The following is a 24,361-nucleotide window of genomic DNA, read 5'->3' as shown; positions in this document are numbered from 1 at the left end:
CACATCTCCACAACCCACTCATTGAACGTCTTGTGGCATTGCAGCCAGGTCCTCAGGGCCAGACTCCTTCAATTGATCTCCGCAGCTACCTGCTCCCGTTCCCTTCGCTGTGTCTGTCTTGGGGGCCTCCTGGCCCCCTGCAGAAGCACAATCTGCCTCTTCCTTTCCAACTCCTTGACTAAGGTCTCCAGCACTGCATCACAGAACTGGAGCTCTCTCTCTGGGCTGCTGCTCCACCGGAATTCTTATCCCTTCTCTGAAACACTTCTTCAAACTTCTCCACCAGCTGCTGCAGCCAGAATGCACCTCCCCTTTAAGAAGTGCACCCTAGCCGAAACTCGTGCTCACCATGCATGCACCTGGGCCCACTGCTGAACATGCAGCTAGTCAGCAGTGCATTTAGCTCTGGGCTGCATGCCGCAATTACACTGATGTGCAGCACAAAGTTTGCATGCTACCTGCTTCGCCTCAACTGGGCGTGGGGTAATCGCACATCACAATCCCATCCCTAAAACCCAGCACTACTGAATTTTTCGCCTGCAGTATGAAGCAACGTGATTTTAAGTGGAGGATAAGTAGATTCAGGCAGGATGTAATGACATATTACATCACTGTGAATGTGATTGCCGGCTGGAATAGCTTACTAAAGGAGAATTTAGTTTAAATCTCTTCAAACTAAAATTTGACAAGTATCTTGACAGCAACTGGTTACAACTGCTAGGACAGCACAGTTTAGGTGGAGCTAGGCAACAAGATCTTCCTTTAAGGCACGCCAACTGCTGGAAATGCCTGGAATTCAGCCTACCATGTTCCAACGCCTTCCAGTATTGTGGGCATGGAGGAAGGGTGGGAAATCCAATGATACTGCAACATTTATATGGCTGCAGCAGCTTAAAGGCCCCAAATAGCCATTTTGTTCATGGAGCTATTTTCAACACAAGGATGGTTTGAGAGGATGGTTCCTTGGGCCACAGAGTCCCTGTATTCACTTGTCTTGTTTGCCTCAGTTCCACCCTCGGCTCTGTCTTCACAGACTGAACCACCCAGAGACACAATAACTCCTCCTTAAAACACACAAATCTCAGGTTTGCTATATAACTTAAAAACTTTGCATGATATCAAAAGGACTCCAGCTAGAAAACAAAGTGACTGTGGACAGACAGGCTCTGGCAGGCATCAGTTTCTGCTTTTGAAGCTAAGGTGTGAAAAATAATTTCAAAGGAGTCAGTCACTTTATGAGTTCATATATGTCCCACATTCTTTCCCAAAATATTATTACCACTTCATATCATTTGGAAAAGGGATTCTTTCATTATTCATAAGGTTTGAGGCGTGAGGTCGCAGTTCCAATGTTTAATTGGCTCATAAGAAATGAATGATGTATTAGTAATTTCTTTTGGCCTGATGCAGTAATAGGTATTGTTAACTTCTCCGGTAAGACTGCAATCACAGTAAAAAGGCAGAGTAAGGTAAGAGTTAAGGGAAGGTGAATTGTCCTGGAATTTGAGTGACAAGTTTGTGGTGATGTGCACATCATTCCAAGAGCTTAGGATATACCCTGTTTACAGAGCCAGCTTTCATTGGGGAAGATAGCAATTTGCCACAAGTACATAGAACATTACAGCGCAGTACAGGCCCTTCGGCCCTCGATGTTGCGCCGACCTGTGAAACCATCTGACCTACACTATAGAACATAGAACAAGCTAGACCTTTGATTGTACAATGTCCACTTGTCAAGTGTTCTTGCTAGTGACTGTTTACGCTAACCATAGATTGTGTTACAACAATTTCTAAAGTGGTATCAGCTTGACTCAGTTGGTAGAGCCCTTTCTCTCACTCAGGAGGCTGTGGTTTCAATTACCCTGAACTGAGTTACATAATCCAAGCTGGCATTACAGTGTAATGCTTAGGGAGTGATCCAACATTCCTCTCCCAACCAAAAACTAGTCATTTATCTCTTTTCTACTCATGGGATCTTGCTGCGTTGCAAATGGTTTGCTGTGTTTGCCTATGCAACAGCAGTCACTGCACTCCAAGCAGTTCATTGTATTACAGTGTCATTGCCCAGGAGTAGTTCAGGACCTGGAATGCTCTTTGATGTTTACCGTGACCCTGCCGTTTGCCCTTCACTGTTATATAACAAATTTACACAGTCAACTTAGAATAATACGACTGATAGTGAAAATATTGGGACACATTTTCCTCCTCGGTATCTCGGTGTGTGACACTTGCAGGGAACATTGCTCCCGGCAAAATTGGTCACAAGGTAGTCACAGTTTCCCTTTCAATAAAATTAGTGGATAGAAAATTATGGGCAGCAAGTGCCCAATTTTGCTTTAAGTTCCTTGGAGCCTCCAAGCCCACTTGTCCAGGTGCCGAAGAGGAAAATCTGGTTCATTATATACCTTCCAGAAAGAGAAAGGCCTTTGTACATCTCCCTCCAAACAGCATTGTCAACAGCAGTGAAAATGCATTTATTTCTCAGGATGGGTTAATTTTTCAGAGTCATTTTTCAGACATCACACAAATCGTCAAAAGTATAAAAAGGAAGGAGAATAATTATTTCATCTTGGTTTCTTATGACCAGGAATTGGGTATCTATAACTAGCTACCATCTACAAACTTCACTTATCAATAGTAAGTAACCGCTAATTAATCTCAGAAATGAGAGCAATTAGACCAGTTGCTTTAATTGGACAGGGCAGATAAAGTACTGTGCATTATATCACTTCCATATAATCTGTTTTACTGTGAGTAATGTTGTTGGAACTGTGCTAATGCAGAAACAAATCCTCCATATGACCAAGCTTGAATACAATCCACTGGCATAAAAACACACTGGGCTGAAGTTTACCGTGGGCTGCGAGACCCATATCCTAGACATAATTTTTATTCATTCATGGGGTGTGGGCTGGAGGCCTGCTTTAGGTCAGGAAAAAGAACCCGACACGAACCACAGTGGGCCCGAGTCCCTCCGATTTTGTTCCGAGCCCGACCCGACCCGAACCCGCCATTAGTCGGCCCAACCCGAGCCCGACCCCGACCTGACCATCCCTTTACTTATGTTCCTGACATTGAACCTGTAAGAAGCTGCAGCGCATGTGCGAGATATCATAGTGACGTCACTCACTCACTGCGCAGACCCCGTTTCATCCCGGACTCACAGCTCAGGTAAGTTTTTTTATTTTTAATACTTACCAGCAGAGCACTTACTGTGTGTGACCGGCCCGACCCGATCCGACTCGATCTGGACTCAGCCCGACCCGATCCGAGCCCAAAAGCCGGCCCTGGAAGATGGGCCCGACCCGACCCGATCCGAACCCGACACATGTCATCGGGTCCCATTGTGTTCGGGTCGGGTAGCAGGCCTCTAATGTGGGCATCACTGGCAAGACCAGCATTTATTGCCCATCCCTAATTGCCCTAGAGAAGGTGGTGGTGAGCCACCTTCTTGAACCGCTGTAGTTCATGTGGTGACGGAACCTCCTCTGTGCTGATAAGGAGGGAGTTCCAGGATTTTGACCCAATGACAATGAAGAAACGATGCATTATTTCCAAGTCAGGATGGTGTGTGACTTGGAGGGGAACTTGCAGGGGTGGTGTTCCCATGCACCTGATACCTTTTTGCTTCTTGTTGGACTTACCTCCAATTATGTCCATCGATATAACACCTCCTCCATCTTTAACTCATGCCTTGCTCTGCTAAAATCTTTACCTGCAGATCTGACTTCTCAAAAACCCCTTCTCACTGCCCTCCAAGTCTGCCCTGAGTCATCTAAAGCTCTGCCATCCTTTCCTGCATCAAGCCCCACATGACCATCCCCAATTCTCTTGCTAATTTTCAGCAGCTCTCCATCCCAATGCGTTCAGAATCTTTATCTAGCCTCACAAATCAGTCCACAATCTCACCCAACCTACTTCTGCAACCTCCTCTCCCTATGGTCCAGTCAATGCCCTATGGTCTTCTGATGATGACCTGCCTATGCATCCATCCCACCCTCTGACCCATTATTGGTGGCAGTGTCTTCAGCTGCCTTAACAATACTGTCTGGCAGTCCCTAAGCTCCCCGCACCATCCCCTTGCTGTCTCTCCTCCGACCTTCAAAAGCCTCTTTGACCTATTCTTCAGTCACCTCCCCTAACTGTTCGCCTTCTACCGCTCAGTGCCCATTTCTCCTCAATGCAGCACATTAAAGCAATGTATACATACAATTTGTTCTTAAAAGTTTTTCTGACATTACAGCAATGACTAAGCTTCAATAAAGTACTCCATTGGCTGTAAAGCAATCTGGGACTTTTGAGGTCATGAAAAGTGTAACATAAATGCTAGTTCTATCTTTCTATAAACTTATATAATCACTGGATACAACAGGAGAATGTTAGCTTGAGAGAGAATAACTGGATCCAGTCAACATCTCTACAGATTGTACCACATCTTTGTTGAGCTACTAATTCAGAACTCTTCTATTATTTATTTAAGTCTCAGCACATTGCTCTGTTATTAAAGCCCACATCAACTGAGTTGTGTCAAGATAGGAATTAATTTACAGGTGTGCTCCTCTCTGCCCACACTGGGACATTTCATTTCCTTAGTTTGGATAGTCTGCACACTCCAAACAGCATAAGACATTTTGTGCAGTGTTGGCTTCAGTGCTGCATGGATTTTTATCACCATCATTATATTTTTGTATCAGGCTTAAATACAAAGGCTTTTTCACATTGGCGTATTATTTGCTAATCACTGAGTTACAGCTTTTTAATTGAAGGTGTCCGAGTAATTCTATTACGCTCTGAATGTCCCAACATTTAATTTGAAATTATATGTGTTTCCAAGGACACACCAAATAAATTTGAAGGACTAAAAGCAACAAAATGTTTCACATTATCTCACAAATTTAGTTTAATTCTTCTATAAAATGCATAGATTGCAAAAATACAGATGCATGTTCATATTTCAGTCTGACCTGCGCAGTTCAGCAGAATTTTTATATAACGAGATATTTTTCAGTATTGTACATAACTCGGTTAATGAATGCTCTTACCATGTCACATCTATTGGGCATAAGCACATAGTTGTGCAGCACCTAACTGTATCGACCAGGGAACTCACTGCTTCTATACTGAGTTAGCAGATGTGAGCTGGTTTAGTGGTGGGAGACAATGCAATAGATGTCACTGTCCTGGGCTCGGCAGGGGAGGGGAAACATTAGCCAGGCTAGCTGCTTATGACTGCAGTTCAGCAATTTCTGCTTGAAGGTGTGCAATTGGGCACTGTGTAAATATAGGGTTGGGCTGAGTTGGGGTGCCTCTCATAATCAGATAGCAATGGGAACATCTAGGGTTACACTTGAATAATGCCCACTGTGTGAGGGACTGTGACAGGGCTCCATTGCATCACGACTCAGTCACCAGGCCTCACGATTGTACAGGTCTCTCGACCAAATGATTGCCAGCTATGGTATTAAGCAAGTTAAAATAAAACATCTCTCCCTCAGCTGGGATGCCGCAGTGCTGAATAGGCTCACAGTATACTGGAATCAACAGTGGACCATGCTCAGTCATGACCAGTCCTTTTACTGCTCTCTGTTTCTTTGCTTGTGCATTTTTATGTGTCAACTGGTGATTTCCAGAAGTCCAGTGACTTTAGAATGCTCTAATTAGGTTAAAGTAAAGGGTAGCAGGACACCCAGTAAAACAGACACCATCGCTAGGAACAAGTCTTTCCTCATCTCATGTACATCTGAACAGACTACATGAATATCATTGCAACAGTATAATATGAGCATTCATTGCTGTTCCCTTACTTCAATAAGTTTCTTGTGTTGTACAGACTGGTGACTGATGACAATGCAGCAGAACACTTACAAGTAACTGTTGTCTTTCAGTGCTGGTAAAGGTGGAGAGATAGGAGTTTATTTTTTGATTTGCATCATGACATTTGCCTTGCCTTCCAGCAGTCCACAATCAATCCGAGTTCAATATACTAAGCGGAGTTTAATTCTTCAGAGGCACTCTGCAAGTGCCCGGTAGGTAGTGCCAGTTGCCACACAGTATTTGAATGAGTCTGGTCAATGCAAACATCATGGTGATTAAGATGTGTGCTTTGCCGTGCAAAGGAATATTGAGGAGACTGGTGTAAGCTGCTGACCAAGATGTGCATTCATCAATATTCTAAAGCAATCAAAGCAGAAGCAGAGGCCCCAAAAGGGAGAGGCAGAACTTCCCTTTGTGGGGCCAAGACTGGCAGGTGTGAGCCATTGCCATGCTGGACTACTTCCACTTCCACATTCTCAAGATCCTCCCGAACCTCTCTCGATGACTTACTGAGCGCCGGAAAGATGCTCTCTGGGCTGCCCAATATTCACTGGCTTGAACCCAGCGAACTGCCTCTGGATTCCCGTTTCAGGTGCTTGCCGGCTGTTAATATGGACCGCAGTCCCTTGCAGCACTGCCTAGGCAGTCAGCCCCAGTGGCTTCCCCCAACACTGAGAGTTAAAATTCCCTCATGTGTCAGCTGTGGCTCAGTTGGTAGCACTCTTGACTCTGCGTTTCTGGGTTCAATTCCCACACCAGGGCTTGAACACAAATATCAAGGCTGACACTCCAGTGCAGTGAGGGAGTGCTGCACTGTCAGGGGTGCCATCTTTCTGATGAGACGTTAAACCGAGGCTCCATCTGTCTGCTTCGGTGGATGTAAAAGATCCCATGGTGCAATTTCAAAGAAGAGCAGTCGAGTTCTCCCCAGTGCCTTGCACAATATTTATTCCTCAATCAACACCACAAAAAACAGATTATCTGGTCATTATCATATTGCTGTTTGGGGGAACTTACTGTGTGCAAATTGGCTGCTGCTTTTTCTACAGTACAACTGTGACCATACTTCAGAAGTACTTGATCGGCTGTAAAGCACTTGGAGACTTCTAGTGGTTGTGAAAACACTATAGAAAAGCAAGTCAACAAAACAGGCAGGGATGATCAGAACTAAAACCAGACCACGGATAATGCAGGAGCACCACAAAGTACAGAGTGCTCCAGGGGTTTGATCAAACTCAGAAGATATGCCAAGTGGCTAAAGAACATAAAAATCTAGAAGAAGATGCAACAGAAAAAGACAGAGAAAACTACAAGGGGGAGATTTTTATTGCCAGGTGATAGCAAATCATTCGTCTGTTTTACACAATGGAGTCAATGGAAGTGATATATAGGCATGTTGTAAAACGGGCGCCTGGTTGGCTATCACCCAGCAATGCAAAGTATAATGAACCACTCGGGCCCTGAACAGCAACTCAGAAATCATCTTTAAAAGGAGTGATTAAAAATAAACCTCCCCAAGAGACAAGGCAAGGGCTTTAGAATTTGAAAATGTGCTGGAATCTGAGGATGAGCACAAGATGGTGAATATTCTGAACAATTACTTCCTCCAAGAATTCACAAGGAAGAACTAGAACAATATGCCCTCCCTCCAAAAAGAACACCAAGCCACAATTCATGGCTTGGATAGAAATGTGCCATAGTCCTAGACAGTCTAAAAGAGTCAAAAGCAAATAAATCCCCAGGATAGATGTTGCTTAACTAAAGGTGTTGAGACAGGATGGCGAAGAGATTTGAGAGACACTGACCTTGCTTATGAGGGAGTCAGCTGACATTGAGGAGATACCAGTCGATTGGAAACAGACTAATATGGTGTCCATTTTCGAGTCAGACAACTACAGTCTCATTTGTTTACTTAAATTCCATGTAAAATAATGGAAAGCATTATTAGGAGCAAACTTAATGACTAATAAACAACCTAAGCAACCTAATAAACAGCAGTCAACATGGCTTTAGATGGGAAGGATCCTGCCTAACCAACCTTCTTAATTTCTCTAAGAATGTGACAGTCCAAGTCCACTGTGGTGAACCCTACAAATCCTACATTTGCAAAGGATTTAAAAAAGTTTCACATGAAAGTTTGCTAATTAAGCTCAAAGCTGCAGGGAGTCAGGGCAAATCTTGGGATGGATGAGAACTTGGCTGAAAGGTAGAAATTGACAGGTACTGGTTAGCAGGGTAATATCAGGCTGGGGCTCAGTGTTAGGCCCACTGCTGTCTCTAATTATTAATGACTTTGATTCAGAAACTTAGTGCAAATTGGTCAAACTTACAGGTGATACCAAACTCAGAGGGTCAGTGGAATCAAACGGTCCAGTCCAGGAGTGACCGAATGAACTAAGAATGGTGCATAGGAAAGGAAACTGCGCAACATACGTACCTCACAAATGGTGTTGAAATAGCCAAGGATGAGGTTAAAAAGACCCAAGAGTCTCAGTGTATGATATACTCAAACATATCCTCCTAATGCAGAGCAGTAAACCAATAGCATGTTGAACTACACTGTCAAAACAGTAGAATATAAGTTGGAGGAGGTTGTGATCAAACCATACAGGGCTCACAGATCATACCGCACCTTGAATACTGAGCCCAGGTCTGCCTGCTGTCAAGCAAGAGAAATGTTCATGGGCTGGAGGCAGTAGGGTGAAGAGCCAGGAGGCTGAATTGTCATCTCGGGGTCTGGGTTTTGAGGAAGTACTGGGGAGATCTGGGCTGTTCATGCTGGAAAAAAGGTGTCTAAGACGTGCCCTTATAGAGATAATGCAAGACACCAAATCGTATGGAAAAAGGTCAATCCAGAATACTACTTGAAATCAACAGGAGACAGGTTCAAACTAGTAAAAGGTAACTTCGGAACTGATATCAGGAGGTTCTTCTTCACCTAGCAGAACACTTGGAATGGACTTTCAAGGAGAGTGGTAGAGGCAATAAGCCTGGAATAATGTAAGAAATAAAGATGAAGCAATGGGGTGTGTGTGGGTTGTTTGTTTGGGGGGGATAGGGGTGGTGGTGGTGGGTGGGAGAGTGTAGCATTGTTCTCTTTGGGTGAATTAAGTTGAGCCAAATGGCTGACCTCATCTGAAAGTATCTTGTGAATAGCCTCAATTCCACCATTAAAAAAAAAAAATTGCACTCAATAATTCCCTGTAGATTGTGGTTGCACAGCCAGCTCGTATACCATTATCATAGAGAAAGATTTAAACCGGAGTCATTATTGTAAAAAAGCATCAATATTCCGTCCATCAGTCAGTGTAAAATTCAGGGACTGTGTGTACTTACATTTTATTATTGTTCGTGTAATAATCTAAAATAATAATTACACACATCTGTACTTTTTGTGTAACACAAGGGGAGGAACAGCAAAATAATTTGTAACACACACTGGTAGCTTTCACATGTACACTGACAACCCCCAGCTTTACCTCACCACCACATCTCTCAACTCCTCCACTGTTGCTAAATTATCAGACTGCTTATCTGACATCCAGTACTGGATGAGCTGGAATTTCCTCCAATTAAATATTGGGAAGACTGAAGCCATTGTCTTCGGTCTCTACTCCAAACTCTGATCCTTAGCTACCAACTCCATCTCTCTCCCTGGAAACTGTCTAAGACTAAACCAGACTGTTTGGAACCTTAGTCTCATATTGGACTCTGAGATGAACTTCCGGGCGCATATTTGCGCCATCACTAAGACCACCTCCATAATGTCACCCGACTTCGCCCCATCTGCTGCTCAAACCCTCATTCAAGCCATTGTTACCTCTAGACTTGACTATTCCAATGCACACCTGGCTGGTCTCCCACGTTCTACCCTCCGTAATCTTGAGGTTTTCCAAAACTCTGCTGTCTGTGTCCTTACTCGCACCAAGTCTCATTCCCCTATCACCCCTGTGCTCGCTGACCTACATTTGCTCCTGGTCAAGCAACACTATGATTTAAAAATTTTCATCCTAGTTTTCAAAGCCCTCCATGGCCTCTCCCCTCCCTATCTCTGTAATCTCCTCCAGCCTCAGAACCCTCCGAGATATCTGTGCTCCTCTAATTCCAGCCTCTTGAGCATCCCTGATTTTAATTGCTCCACCATTGGTGGCCAAGCCTTCAACTTCCTAGGCCCTAAGCTCTGGAATTCCCTCCCTAAACCTCGCCAACTCTCTACTTCATTTCTTCACAGACGACGATTTTGAGAAGGTTGTAGTCATCGGTTGCAGGCCCACTGGTGGGTAGTCAGGCCTATCCGTGACCGGCAGATTCTCCCACAGCGGGTACAAGTGAAGGTGTAGTCGCTGCTGAGGGCAGTTGGATCTATCCTTCTCCTCCTTTTCTCTTTCATGTTGGTTCTTCATTCAGTCCCAAAGGTGTCTGTAGCCCTCCTGATGTAGCATCTCTAGGCATCACGATCTATGGCCTGTGCTTCCCACTGGCAATGGTCAATGTGGCAGACAGAGAGAGACTTCTTCAGGGAGTCCTTGAAACGTTTGCATGGGGCCCCTCTGTTCCTTCTACCAGTGGTCAGCTCTCCATACAACACAACCATGGGCAGGCGACTGTCGTCTATCCGGGCGATGTGATCCACCCAACTCAGTTTGCTGTGCAGGAGGATGGCCTCGAAGCTGGTGATGTTGGCTGTTTCCAGGACTTCAATGTTTGAGATGCGGTCCTTCCAGCGGATCTTGAGGATGCTGCGGAGGCAGCGCTGATGGAAGCGCTCTAGAAGGCGTACACGATGGCGGTATAGGACCCATGATACGACGACATACAGAAGGGTGGTGAGGGTGAGGACTTTGTACACTTTGAGTTTGGTCTGTACTCTGAGGCTGTGGTTGTTCCACACTCGTTTGTAGAGTCTGCCGAACGTTCCAGTTGCCTTTGAAAGCCTATTGTCTACTTCCTTGTCTATGGTGGTATCAAACGAGATGATGCTCCCCAAATAAGTGCATTGCTTGATGGCATTCAGCTCAGTTCCCTCGATGACAATGCTTGGTGGTCTGTATTCTTCTTTGGGGTGCAGGCTGACGCAGGACTTCAGTTTTCTTTAAACTGATTCCTTTAGGAAGCTCCTTAAAACCTACCTCTTTGACCAAGCTTTTGGCCATCTGCCCTAATATTGCCTTATGCAGCTTGGTGTGTAACCTAGCTTTATAATGCTCTTGTGAAACATAATAAAGTTATTGTTGTAAAAAAATGATCTGTGGACTTTTGTCTCTGACACATGAACATTCTGGACTGTTATTTCTGTTTTTCTGTTTTATTGATCCAAAAAAGTAAAATAAAACAAAGTTGGTAAAAGTCCCCAATACCCCACCTGGAGGACTCAGCAGGTAAACTGGAATGGACTTTGTTAGATTAGCAAGGCAAGTCCAGTTTGTCCTATGGTAGTTTCCTCTCTCCTATTGCTCAGATAGAAACCCCAGAAAAAGTGAAGTCTTGTTTAGTGAGCACGAACTGGGCTTTTAGTGGTGATCTGACTGATAGCTTCTGCTGAACAACCAATCTGAGCCTGAAAAATGTAACTTTATATTTGTGGAATGTTGTTAAATGTCTCAATTAGGTTTAATTACTATATGTTTTAACTTAGATTTTTAAAATAATTTTTAAAAATTAAAAGTTTGTTCATGATATTTGAGCTTTTACTTTAACCCTATGTGTATAGCTCAGTGTTTATTTCGCTTTCTGTAAAGTTTTTAAAAAGTGAATTTGATTGTTAGTGCTTTTCATTTCCTGGTTGGCTGTCAATGAGAATTCTTTAATGTGATTGGCTCCTTCGACAGCTTGATGACATCACTGCAGCTCCATGTTGGGAATCCCCATTAAAGAACACTGCAATCAACCACACATCAAGAGAGGTAATGCTCATGCCACAGAGATCACTAGATCTCTCAGGGAGGCTTTCTTCGAGATCAGTGGCGAGCACCCTTGCTTTGCCTGTGACCCCGAAATCTGGGCAATTATATTTAAAATTCAGTATTGTACTGTATAGAATAACAAACTTACCGCTGTCTGATTGTCTGGGAACAAAGCCTGGCTGAAAATCTCTTGTTCAGAGACAATGTCACTTTAAAAGCAAGACTGCAGTGGAAATCTTGAGTAATGTCCAGTTTCACTGAGCAAAATGGCATATACAATAAACAGTAGTCCTGAGGCAAGCTTTTAAATAACTATCACTTTGTAATGTACAAAATTAGTTAAACCATCAGGATATCATTTTATTTAGATCCTTATTCTCTGTTTTAAATCTCTAGAAGTTGCAATTTTGGATATGATTTCTTGCTAACTCTAATAGCCCTGTTCCATTTTGGAATCACAGCATCGAGATGCGTGATATCCTCGATACAATAACAAAGAGAAACTGTGATATTGTTGCTGATTGTTACATCAGATCCTTGGTATCGTGGATGCAGTAATAATCTGAAAGTCTGCAGTATCTCCAGCAGAACATTACAACAGGCTTGTGGTTGAAAAGAATGGATGGGATTTGAGAGAAAGAAGAGAGGCTTGATTAATGTTCACGATTATTTCAATTGCCTCAGGATATATTTTCCCTGCAGTAAAGCAAACAAAAGAATTAGGTCCTTTGTGGCAAACAGCCAGTACAAGAAAATATCCAGAAATTAAATCAAGTAAAATAACAGTTGTGGATCAGTGTGTCACAGTCGTGTTCATAAACAACACATTAGCAATTTTCACCAGATCATAACAAGGCCAAATAAACTTACCTAAAAGGGAACAGAAAGAGGGAGAAAGAAAATGTACAGGAATTTTATTTTATTTAGAGATACAGCAATGAAACAGGCCCTTCGGCCCACCGAGTCTGTGCCGACCAACAACCACCCTGCAGTAATCCCATATTCCCTACCACCTACCTACACTAGGGGCAATTTACAATGGCCAATTTACCTATCAGCCTGCAAGTCTTTGGCTGTGGGAGGAAACTGGAGCACCCGGCGAAAACCCATGCAATCACAGTGAGAACTTGCAAACTCCGCACAGGCAGTACCCAGAATCGAACCTGGAGCTGTGAGACTGCGGTGCTAACCGCTGCACCACTGTGCAGCCAGGAAAATGTACAATAAAAAGTGTCAGCACGCTAGAGAGTAAGTGAGAAACAGACACAGAGGGAGACTGAAAGATTAGAGAGAATTAGACAGACAGTATCAGGACAAGCGATGCCACAGTAGATCAATTAGTTTAGAATAAATGCAATTAGAACAATTACTTTCATTCAAATTACACAGTCTTAATTAGTGGAAATGTACAGGAGTGGGACTCTTACATTCCAAATGTGACTCCTCAAAATCTCAAACAATGGGCCAATGGCCACATTTCTGAGTTTATTTGCCATGTAATCAGAGTAATTAGAAAGAATCTAAACTACTCATTAAGCAAATAACATTTTTTTCTGGAAATGTTCAGCCCTCACTAGGGAAAACATTCAGGGAATTAGTTCCACTTAATTATTTGAAACTAATTTTTGAAAGTTTATTTTGAATGTCTGTGCTGCTGCCCGTCAGTCTGGTCTATCTCACCTGCTCTCTGCGTGTAAGTAAAATACAATATTAAACCTCCTATTACTTCTTCCCCACACACTATAAAGCTACAGATGGACATGAACCCAAGTATCAACAGCTCCCTCAGCCAACATGAAGAGCAGTAGCAGCAGTGTGCTGCTCCATTTGAATATTCAATTGTTTACATTGTCATGGTCCTGTAGTTTCTTTTCGGAATATGTGGTTTGCCTTTAAGGCTTGCACAGGATCAGTATTGCTTTAACAGCCAGCAAGCCTTAGGAGTTATAGGGGGGTGCATTTTCGTTGCCTTAGAAACAGCCATTTGTAGACTGCGATTCAAAGGGTGCATTCTCGATACCATGGAAACAGCCATTGGGAATGAGCCTGATGCGTTGCATTTGTTGCAATTCAGTTTGAACTGGCAGTTAGTAAGACAGTTTGAACACAGACACAGAGGACACAGACAGCTGTGGTGTCAGCATTGAAAAAGAGCTTTCAACCATTTAAACTGAAGGAAATAGGAGTTTTGTCTGTTTAATTATTATCTCTCGAAATTCTAAACAGTCAAGCCAAGACAGAGATTTCTGGTAATTTAAATTGAAGGGAAGTTAGACTGTGACAATTTTTTATCCCTCAAAAACTCTAAAGTCAGATTGATTCTGTTGGAAGTGTTTGCAAGTCGTTAATTGTTGAAATTCGCTGGGCTTCGAACAACATTCTGCGAGGACTTCGAACAACATTCTGCGAGGACTTCGAACAACATTCTGCGAGGACTTCGAACAACATTCTGCGAGGACTTCGAACAATATTGGACTATAAATTTGCAAGGACTCTAATTTTTCTATTGTTAAATGTTCATAGTGTTTAAGAATTTAGTTCTTCTAATTAAAGAGTTAATTTGTTGATTTAAAGACACCTGGTTTGGTTAGCCTCATTCGAGGGTTAATAGATGGTACAATTTGGTCGGGTCTTTTTTTAATTTGGAGAGTTTTGAAAAGGATATGTTAGCCGATCTGTGGAACGACGGGATTGAATTAACAGTGTATTGGTCCCACCACAATCAGAATCGTATATTTTGATTGGGGGCTTTGACAGGAGCGGTTGGTTGTAACAACATGTATTTTACTGTGGCAGACCATTAGCAGCAGAATAGTAACATTATCAACTGCACCACCATCTCCATCGAAGTGAATAACACATCTAACACTTAGGTGAATGGTTTCAGAATCAACTGGCATTTTAATGCCTCAATCTGTTGGCTTCTCTCTTTAAAGCAATTCTTGGCAGCCAACAAGCTCTTTTCATCCAACAGTCTAATTATTAGACCAAAGGACTCTAGAGTTCTAAATCGTGTCCTTAAGAGCACTTGAGATGGCTTTGGAATAAAGCATATTATGAAGTGGTGGCATTCCGGTCACTTACAGCAAGAACAGCAGTATAATAGAGAAGCCAACCTCTAATACTGGCTTAATCTACAAAGAAATAGCACATTAAACTGGAAGGTCAACCAGTCTCAAAAAAATTATTCTAATTTCAGAAATACTAGTACCTACTTAAGTATTAAAAGCCACTCTCACACTAACATGGAATCAACCTGGTTATGATAATCATTGTAACTGGGTAGCTCTTCCCACAGAATGGCATTAGCACTGAATTTTAATGCTGTGCATTCATTAGAGGTAGCAGCACTCAACACCCAGCAGAGGAACAGTCAAACCTCTATTAAAGGCAAAAGGGAAATTAATCAAGTGATGATTCTGACCATTTCCTTTCTCGATACTAAGTATATATGTCTCAGCCCATCTTCTGCTGAAACCCTCATGTCTTTGTTACCTCTAGACTTGACTATTCCAAAGAACTCCTGGCTGGTCTCCCACATTCTACTCTCTGTAAACTTGAGGTTATCCAAAACTCTGCTACCCTTGGCTTAATTCGCACCAAGTCCCGTTCCCCTATCACCCTGTGCTCACTGACCTACATTGGCTCCTGGTCAAACAACATCTTGATTTTAAAATTCTCATCCTCATTTTCAAATCCCTTCAAGGCCTCACCCCTCCCTATCTCTGAAATCTCCTCCAGCCCCACAGCCCTCCAAAATATCAGCGCTCCTCTAATTCTGGCCTCTTGTACATCCCTGATTTTAATCCCTCCACCATTGGTGGCCGTGCCTTCAGTTGCCTAGGCCTCAAGCTCTGGAATACCCTCCCTACAGCTCTCCACCTCACTTTCCTACTTTACGACACTTCTTAAAACCTACCTCTTTGACCAAGCTTTTGGTCACCTGTCCTAATATCTCCTTTTGTGGCTTGGTGCTTTGTTTTATAATGCTCCTGTAAAGCGCCGTGGGACATTTTATTACATTAAAAGTGCTACATAAATATAAGTTGTTGTTACAATTAAGGAGTGCCTAAAATAAGTTTCATACCTCCTCCTACAAGAGAAATGCTTGGCCAGAACTCGCACAGATGCCAATAGTGAAGAAAGAGATATATAGCTTATTAATTTCCCCTGCTGCAAATGATATTAGGTTTAAAATTTATACATCAGACTTTAATTGCTTTAATTTAGGTTGGAAATCATGCTTTCGCCTCATCTCTCTCTGCTACTGTTGCCACGGGGGGCCAAGTGCCTTGAATGGAGAGGTCAACCTTTGTTTTATTCTTTCATGGGATGTGGGAATTGCTGCGAAGGCCAGCATTTGTTGCCCATCCCTAAATGCCCTTGAACTGAGTGGCTTGCCAGGCCATTTAAGAGGGTGGTTAATAACCAACCACATTGCTGTGGGTCTGAGTCACATGTAGGCCAGACCAGGTAAGGACAGCAGATTTCCTTCCCTAAAGGACATTTGTGAACCAGATATGTTTTACAACAATTGTTGATGGTATCGTGATACCATTACTGAGACTAGCTTTCAATTCCAGGTTTTTAATTAATTAATTGAATTTAAATTCCACCAGCTGCCGTGGTGGGATCTGAACCCGTATCCCCAAGGGCATTAGCCTGGGCCTCTGAGTTACTAGTCCCTTGACATTACCACTATGACACTGTCCCCTTTGTGCTCCTGCAATATGCAGATTTGTGGAAGATCGAATTCCGTATTCCGGTAGTTTGATGCAGTGGATGCAAAGTGCAGCCTCACGTGTTGCTCACCTTCTAGCCTGTTCTAATAACTCTTCTCTCACATCACTGTGCCCAATGCTCGATATGAACCTGTGAAGAAAGAGCTGGAGGGATGGGGTGAGGGTCAATTAAAAAGAACCGGGACTTTCAGACACAAATAGAAAATACTGGAAAATCATGATGGGATTTGTACTTGAGATGATATCCCATCTTTCTCGCTCAGATTCCAACCTTGGTGCTTTACATTTACATTCTCTGTTAAGCTTCAACGGTGGCTGTTGTAGCACTCTTGCCTCTGGGTCAGAAAGTTGTGGATTCAAGTATCACTCCAGAGATTCAAGCTCAAAATCTAGGCTGACACTTCATTGCAGTACTGCGGGAGAGCTACATTGTCAGAGGTACTGTCTTTCAGATGAGACATTAAACAGCGGTCTTGTCTGCTCTCTCAGGTGGACATTAGAGATGCCACAGCACTACTTGAAGAAAAGCAGGAGAGTTCTCCCCGTTGCCCTGATCAATATTTATCCTTCAATTAACATTACTAAAACAGGGCGGCACAGTGGCGCAGTGGTTAGCACCGCAGCCTCACAGCTCCAGCGACCCGGGTTCAATTCTGGGTACTGCCTGTGTGGAGTTTGCAAGTTCTCCCTGTGTCTGCGTGGGTTTTCACCAGGTGCTCCGGTTTCCACCACCAAAAGACTTGCAGGTTAATAGGTAAATTGGCCATTATAAATTGCCCCTAGTATAGGTAGGTGGTAGGGGAATAGAGGGACAGGTGGGGATGTGTTAGGAATATGGGATTAGTGTAGGATTAGTATAAATGGGTGGTTGATGGTCGGCACAGACTCGGTGGGCCGAAGGGCCTGTTTCAGTACTGTATCGCTAAATAAATAAAGATTACTTTATCATTTATCTCGCTGCTGTTTGCGAGACTTTATTGTCTCTAAATTGGCTGCTGCATTTCCTACATTACAACAGTGACAACATATTAAAATTGTGCCTGAAGGTGAGGCCCTGTATCCTTTGAATGTTGGGTCAGGAAGAGCACCCCTGATCCTCTTGACTCCATAGGCAGAATTTTGCCTTTTGGGTCGGGACCTCCATGTCAGGGATAAATGGGGGTCACAACCCTGCACTGTGGGAGCATGTCACCTGGCAGTGATTTGCGCTGAATTGGCCAAATAGAGGCCAGAGGGCAGGATCACCATCCAATTAAGGATGGCGGGCAGACTCTCAAAGCTGGCGGGCCAATAGGAAGCCCTTCAGCACTGAAGAAGCAGCAGGCTGCCTTTTCAGGTAGGAGCAGGAGAGTGGCGTAAGCTGGAGGAGTCCTCTCGCCATCATTTTGAAGTCTTAAATTTAAAAAAAGTCTCAGAGGCTGGACCACCATTATGGGAACAATTGGGGAACCCTTCCACAGGGTGGCCTGTGGCTGCAGCTAAAGCCATGCAGGAGTGCTACCCACCGCCACCCCCCCCCCAACCCCGTCCCACACCCTGGTCTGTAGCCAGGAGGCCGCCTCCAGGCAGTTGACCTAGGCCCCGACAGCTTGGGAGCCCAGTCAGCTTCTGACAATAAGTCTTAATACACCTTTAATGACCCCAACTGGCTAACCACCACCCACCAGCCCCACACTTTGGAAAATGGCCTGAAGGCAGGATGGTGCTGGCAAACCGACACGGCAACTAGCGGCGTGAATTTTCACACCTGCCCACCTCCATGCTCACCCCGATCAGGGGGCTAAAAATCCTGCCTCACATTCAGATAAGCATATTTTAAATTCTCACCTTGGTTCCGGCCTGCAATAATCCCTTTAAGAACTACCTGTTAGGTTACGTGTGGATCTGGTTTTCATGAGTGCAGCCAGCAACCACTCTTGCAGTGAGGGCCTCAAACAGGCTATTGGCCCTTTAGTTACACATGCAAAGGGCCTAATGTCTATTTCAGATGTGGGCACTTGGCCTTGTACCTTACCCGCCACCCCCATCCCTGCCCCCTTTTAACAATGACTATTTACACCCCCCAGTCTGAGGACCAGCTCAGAAATAGAGTCATAGAGTCGTAGAGTTATACAGCACAGAAACAGGCCCTTCAGCCCATCATGTCCGTGCTGGCCATCAAGCACCTAACTATTCTAGTCCCACTTTCTAGCACTTGGCCCGTAGCCTTGTACGCTATGGCGTTTCAAGTGCTCATCTAAATACTTTTTAAATGTGATGAGGATTCCTGTCTCTACCACACCGTCAGGCAGTGCGTTCCAGATTCCAACAACCACCCTCTGGGTGAAAACATTTTTCCTCAAATCCCCTCTAAACCTCCTGCCCCTTAACTTAAATCTATGCCCCCTGGTTATTGACCCCCACCCCACCCCCACTAAGGAAAAAAGTTTCTTCCTATCTAACCTATCAATGCCCCTCATAATTTTGTATACCTCAATCATATCCCCCCTCAGCCTTCTCTGCTCTAAGGAAAACAACTCTAGCCTTTTCAGTCTCTCTTCATAGCTGAAATGCTCCAGCCCAGGCAACATCCTGGTGAATCTCCTCTGCACCCTCTCCATTGCAGTCTTATCCTTCCTATATTGTGGTGACCAGAACTGTACACAGTACTCCAGCTGTGGCCTAACAAGCGTTTTATACAGCTCCATCATAACCTCCCTGCTCTTATATTCTATGCCTCGGCTGATGAAGGGAAGTATCCCATATGCCGTCCTAACCACCTTATCTACCTGTGCTATTGCCTTCAGTGATCTATGGACAAGTACACCAAGGTCCCTCTGACCTTTTGTACTTCCTAGGGTCCTATCATCCATTGTATATTCCCTTGTCTTGTTAGTCCTCCCAAAATGCATCACCTCACACTTCTCAGGATTAAATTCCATTTGCCACTGCTCTGCCCATCTTACCAGCCCATCTATATCGTCCTGGAATCTAAGGCTTTCCTCCTCACTATTTATGACACCACCAATTTCCGTGTCATCTGCGAACTTACTGATCATACCTCCTATATTCTCGTCTAAATCATTAATGTACACTACAAACAGCAAGGGTCCCAGCATCGACCCCTGCGGTACACCACTGGTCCCAGGCTTCCACTCGCAAAAACAACTCTCAACCATCACCCTCTGCCTCCTGCCACTAAGCCAATTTTGGATCCAATTTGCCAAATTACCCTGGATCCCATGGGCTCTTACCTTCTTAACCAATCTCCCATGCAGGACTTTATCAAAAGCCTTACTGAAGTCCATGTAGACTACATCAACAGCTTTACCCTCATCTACACATCTAGTCACCGCCTCGAAAAATTCAATCAAGTTAGTTAGACACTATCTCCCCCTGACAAAGCCATGCTGACTATCCCTGATTAATCCCTACCTCTCCAAGTGTAGATTAATTCTGTCCCTCAGAATTTTTTCCAATAGTTTCCCAACCACTGATGTTAGACTCACCGGTCTGTAATTACTTTGTTTATCCCTGCTACCCTTCTTGAATAATGGTACCACATTCACTGTCCTCCAGTCCTCTGGCACCTCTCCTGTGGCCAGAGAGGATTTGAAAATTTGTGTCAAAGCCCCTGCAATCTCCTCCTTTGTCTCACATAACAGCCTGGGATACATCTCATCTGGGCCTGGGGATTTATCCACTTTTAAGGCCGCTAAAACAACTAATACTTCCTCCCTTTCAATGTTAATATGTTCAAGTATATCAGAATCCCTCTCCTTGATTGCTACACCTATATCATCCTTCTCCATAGTGAACACAGATGAAAAGTAATCATTTAAAACCTCACCTATGTCCTCCAGCTCCACATACACATTGCCACTTTGGTCCCTGATGGGCCCCACTCTTTCCCTGGTTATCCTCTTGCCCTTAATATACTTATAAAACACCTTAGGATTTTCTCTTATCTTGCCTGCCAGTGTTTTTTCATGTCCCCTCTTCGCTCTCCTAATTACTTTTTTTAGTATCCCCCTACACTTTCTATACTCCTCTAGTGCCTCCACTGTTTTCAGCCCTCTGAATCTGCCATAAGCCTCCTTTTTTTTCCTGATCCAAACCTCTATATCCCTTGACATCCAGGGTTCCCTGGACTTGTTGGTCCTACCCTTCACCTTAACGGGTACATGTTGGCTCTGAACTCTCACTATTTCCTCTTTGAATGACTCCCACTGATCAGATGTAGACTTTCCTACAATTTGGCCAGATCCTGTTTTATCATATTGAAATATTTGGTGTTCCTCTCCTGTGCCTGGATGCCCTGTTTGTCTGCTTCCTCCAGCAGATCCAGTTATAGGGTTGAAAAGCTTGATGAGACATGTTGTGCAGTTAATCAAGAGCCAAAGGGAGTGAGCCAAGCACTGCCCCTTCCTTACCTACCCTCACCCACCCCCCACCAACCCCATCTGCTGCTGAAGTGTGCAGGCCAAACTGTGTCTTTTTAAAAGCTGCACCCCAATTTCCATGCACCGCAGCAGCTTCCACTTGTTTTGCACCAATGTCTACTACAATGGCTATGCCAATGAAACCGTTGTGTAAATACCATCGACGAGCAAAATAGTTTGTTTAATGCCTTAACAGCAGCACAACTCACCCTGTGGAAATTCATTCCCATTATATACTAACTGCCGCACACTGAGATAAAGTTAAATTGACTTCAACCGAAAGCATCAAACAGACTGAAGGCATAAGCTTTCCTTAAATAAACAATGATTAATGGCTGCAACAGTGACACTGAAGTTCAGATCGTGCAGCACTGAGATAAGCTACATGTTCAGAAATTACTCTCTACAACAGTTAGAGAAAGTTGAATCACTCCCAAGTAGGATTAGAAAGTCTTTTCAACTTTCACTCACCAGTCAGAAGGGACAGATTGGATACTACCATTCCTGTGCAGTGAATCTAGCAATGCAAGTAGAGCTCTGTAATACAGACAAATTGAAACAACAAAGTCTCCAATATATCAGGCAGATTGAAGTATATGACAATGTGACAGGTTATGGGTCTGTTACAACACAATAAGGACTTAGTGAGCCATTAGGTAGGTATTTTAAGGAACGGGTTGATCTGAGCTCTGTTACCTTAGACACCATTTACTGGTATCTGTGAGAAAAAGATAACAGGCTGAAATGGCAGCTTGATAAAGCCTCTCCTGAAGACACTGACTCAAGCTGGGGGCTGGGTTGGACAGTGGGATATCATGCTAATTGACTGTGTAAGTGTTGGGGGGAGGGAGTGTCATGCCTGATCCCAGTCCTCTCCTTCATGAGCGTTCCACAGCTGGAATCATTGAATCATGATTGGAAATGGGAAACTGGCCGATTTTATCCTCTCCCACTTGGAAGGGACTGAGGCTAATTGTAGCATCTCAACTATTACCCCAGCTAACTCGACATAGATTGGGCATTTAAGCTGTGACCTGCCTGTTCTACCTGGATCAGTACCTGATGGTCTGATACATTTATCCGGAAGGGAACCCCTGTGCCATTTGTCAAATCCTGCTAGAACATTGGTATTATCAGAGCATTCCATGTCTATCTCATAAAATAAGGCTTTTGGGTGGGTGGGGGTGTGATTTTAACACCTCGCCCAATGAGAATGGACCCCACAGTAAAAATCACCTCGTAAAACTTAGCGCCCTGCTCTCATTCGCTTTCGGTACATCACCTCTTTAACTGGGCCCTTTTCTTGGGTGTTTTACAGGCCCATCTCATTCAGTCGTTTAGTGGCCATTAGGGCCTAGTGACCGAGTTGGTGGGTGTGCGGGGCCCAGCACAGTCACCCAATCGATCAAACCGATTGTGGAAGAAGCAGAGGCACAAGAGGTAATCTAGCCTGGGGTCAGGAGGAGCAGGAGTGCTCTTCCTCCAGGGTTCAAAGGGAATGTTTTGGCCTCTGCTTCCCTAGGCTGTCCACTCAGCCTACTCAAATCCCCACTCCCCACCTAGGACGCCCTGTGGTTTCACTGCATGCTGGCAGGCAATCTCTGGGCCACCTGATCTTCACCTCCCAGCAGCCAGCCAGCTACTTCTTTAAGCCCATTTCGGGATAGTCAGCTAACTTGCAGAATATAAATAAGGCTCGCCCAAGTGTTAAAATATCCTTGGCCTCGAATCGAGACCACGGGGCCAGGGAGATTTATCACACACCCAGCTTCAAACCCAATTAATACCCCCACCCTCCCTTTGTGCCTTCTTTTTGTTCATAGGTTGTGAGCATTACTAGCAAGGCCAGCATTTATTGCCCTTGAGAAGGTGGTGATCATAGAGTCATAGAGAAATACAGCACTGAAATAGGCCCTTCGGCCCTCCAAGTCTGTGCCAACCAACAACCACCCATTTATACTAATCCTACATTAATCCCATATTCCTACCACATCCCCACATTCTCCTACCACCTACCTACACTAGGGGCAATTTTCAATGTTCAATTTACCTATCAACCTGCAAGTCTTTGGCTGTGGGAGGAAACCGGAGCACCCATCGGAAACCCACGCAGTCACAGGGAGAACTTGCAAACTCTGCACAGGCAGTACCCTGAACTGAACCCGGGTTGCTGGAGATGTGAGGCTGTGATGCTAACCACTGCGTCACCCTTCTTGGTGAGCTGCCTTCTTGAACCATTGCAGTCCATGTGGGGTAGGCACACCCACAGTGCTGTTAGGAAGAGAATTCCAGGATTTTGACCCAGTGACAGTGAAGGAACGGCGATATCGTTCCAAGTTAGGATTGTGTGTGGCTTGGAGGAGATCTTGCAGGTGGTGGTGTTCCCATGCATCTGCTGCCCTTGTTCTTCTGCTTTACATTTTAGAAATTTCTGGACACAACTTGAAAAACTAGGCTGCCTAGTCCAAAGTTAGCTGTTTACCCTAGTGTCGGGGTCAGCAACCATTTTTATCTGAAGAGCCTTCTTAAAAATATTTGCTGAAAATAAAACCTATTGGGAGCCATAAGAAGAAATTTGAGCATTTCTAAACTAATTACATGGCAAATTGCCAAGCCTCTCTGGTAGAATGCATAATTTGCATATATAATAAATGAAATATATGCATTGAATTTATATATCAATAGAAAAAAAAAGACCTCACTGAATTAATGCGTTTTTTGACTTTTTTTACAGTAATTTTGTCAGCAAAGTCATCTTTACAATCTCTAACTTCAGATGCGTACAATGAAGGCAATTTTTTCAGCTATTGATTCACGCGATAAAAAAAAAAGCTTCTAATTGCACATTCAGGATAATTTATCATCTCAGCTATATGAGAAACAATAATGGTCACAGCTATAAAACCTGTTCCTCAACCCAAAGGCAGTATCCATAACCAGGGTGTAGCTATACCACTTGAACAGGTTTATTTAGAGCACAATGATGTTTTTTGTTAAAATAATCATTTGAAAAGGTAAAGTGCAGCATAATGATTAGCTTTTTATCCCTACAGTAAAAACATGGCTCTTACTTTTCTTGACTTGATTTTCTTTTAGGCTTTTTTCATGTTGATGCGAATGGGATGTTAAAGAACTGCATGCAGCTCCGGAATCACAGGATGCAGACCCCTGCTCTAGCGCCAGCTTAGTGACCTCTAATGAAACAGCATCTAAAATTTGCAGTAAAAACTACTCCAAAGAAGGATGACAGCAATATTTAAAGATTCCTTTGAATGAGATCACAATTTATTTCCAGTGCATTACCTCCAGTGCCAAGACTAGGGGTGTGTGTGTGTTGAGGGGGCGACAGAAGTTTAGATTCTATGCTAACTGACATCAGCCACAGTCTCGCATGAATTATTGCACCCACAAGCTGTTGTGGATCTAGTTAATCTTTCAAACCAATGTATGAACTACTCAGTAAAGGTTCTAGAGAATAACC

The 24,361-nt window shown here is 43.8% G+C and overlaps 1 protein-coding gene across 4 annotated transcripts in view; it reads right to left on the bottom strand.

Moving 5' to 3' along the window:
- The window catches only part of LOC137384399 (endonuclease V-like), a 282,278-nt gene that overhangs the window by 30,635 nt on the left and 227,282 nt on the right, over nt 1-24,361 (bottom strand). Inside the window, exon 9 of one of the 4 annotated variants that reach the window (XM_068058391.1) lies at nt 6,953-7,725. The exons of 1 other annotated variant lie outside the window; for it this stretch is intronic. Coding sequence is in view for 1 of the 3 variants with exons in the window: in XM_068058397.1 (XP_067914498.1) it covers nt 12,384-12,413 (30 nt within the window). In the remaining 2 variants the exon portion in view is untranslated. Of the gene's footprint in view, nt 1-6,952; nt 7,726-8,989; nt 12,414-24,361 lie in introns of those variants that run through there. 2 more of the 4 variants (XM_068058397.1, XM_068058388.1) reach the window with 2 other exon arrangements.

Source organism: Heterodontus francisci, chromosome 26, assembly GCF_036365525.1.
Source record: "Heterodontus francisci isolate sHetFra1 chromosome 26, sHetFra1.hap1, whole genome shotgun sequence".
NCBI classification, from domain to species: Eukaryota; Metazoa; Chordata; class Chondrichthyes; order Heterodontiformes; family Heterodontidae; genus Heterodontus; species Heterodontus francisci.
Note: the sequence above shows the minus strand (reverse complement) of the source record. Positions and strands in the feature narration are given on the sequence as shown.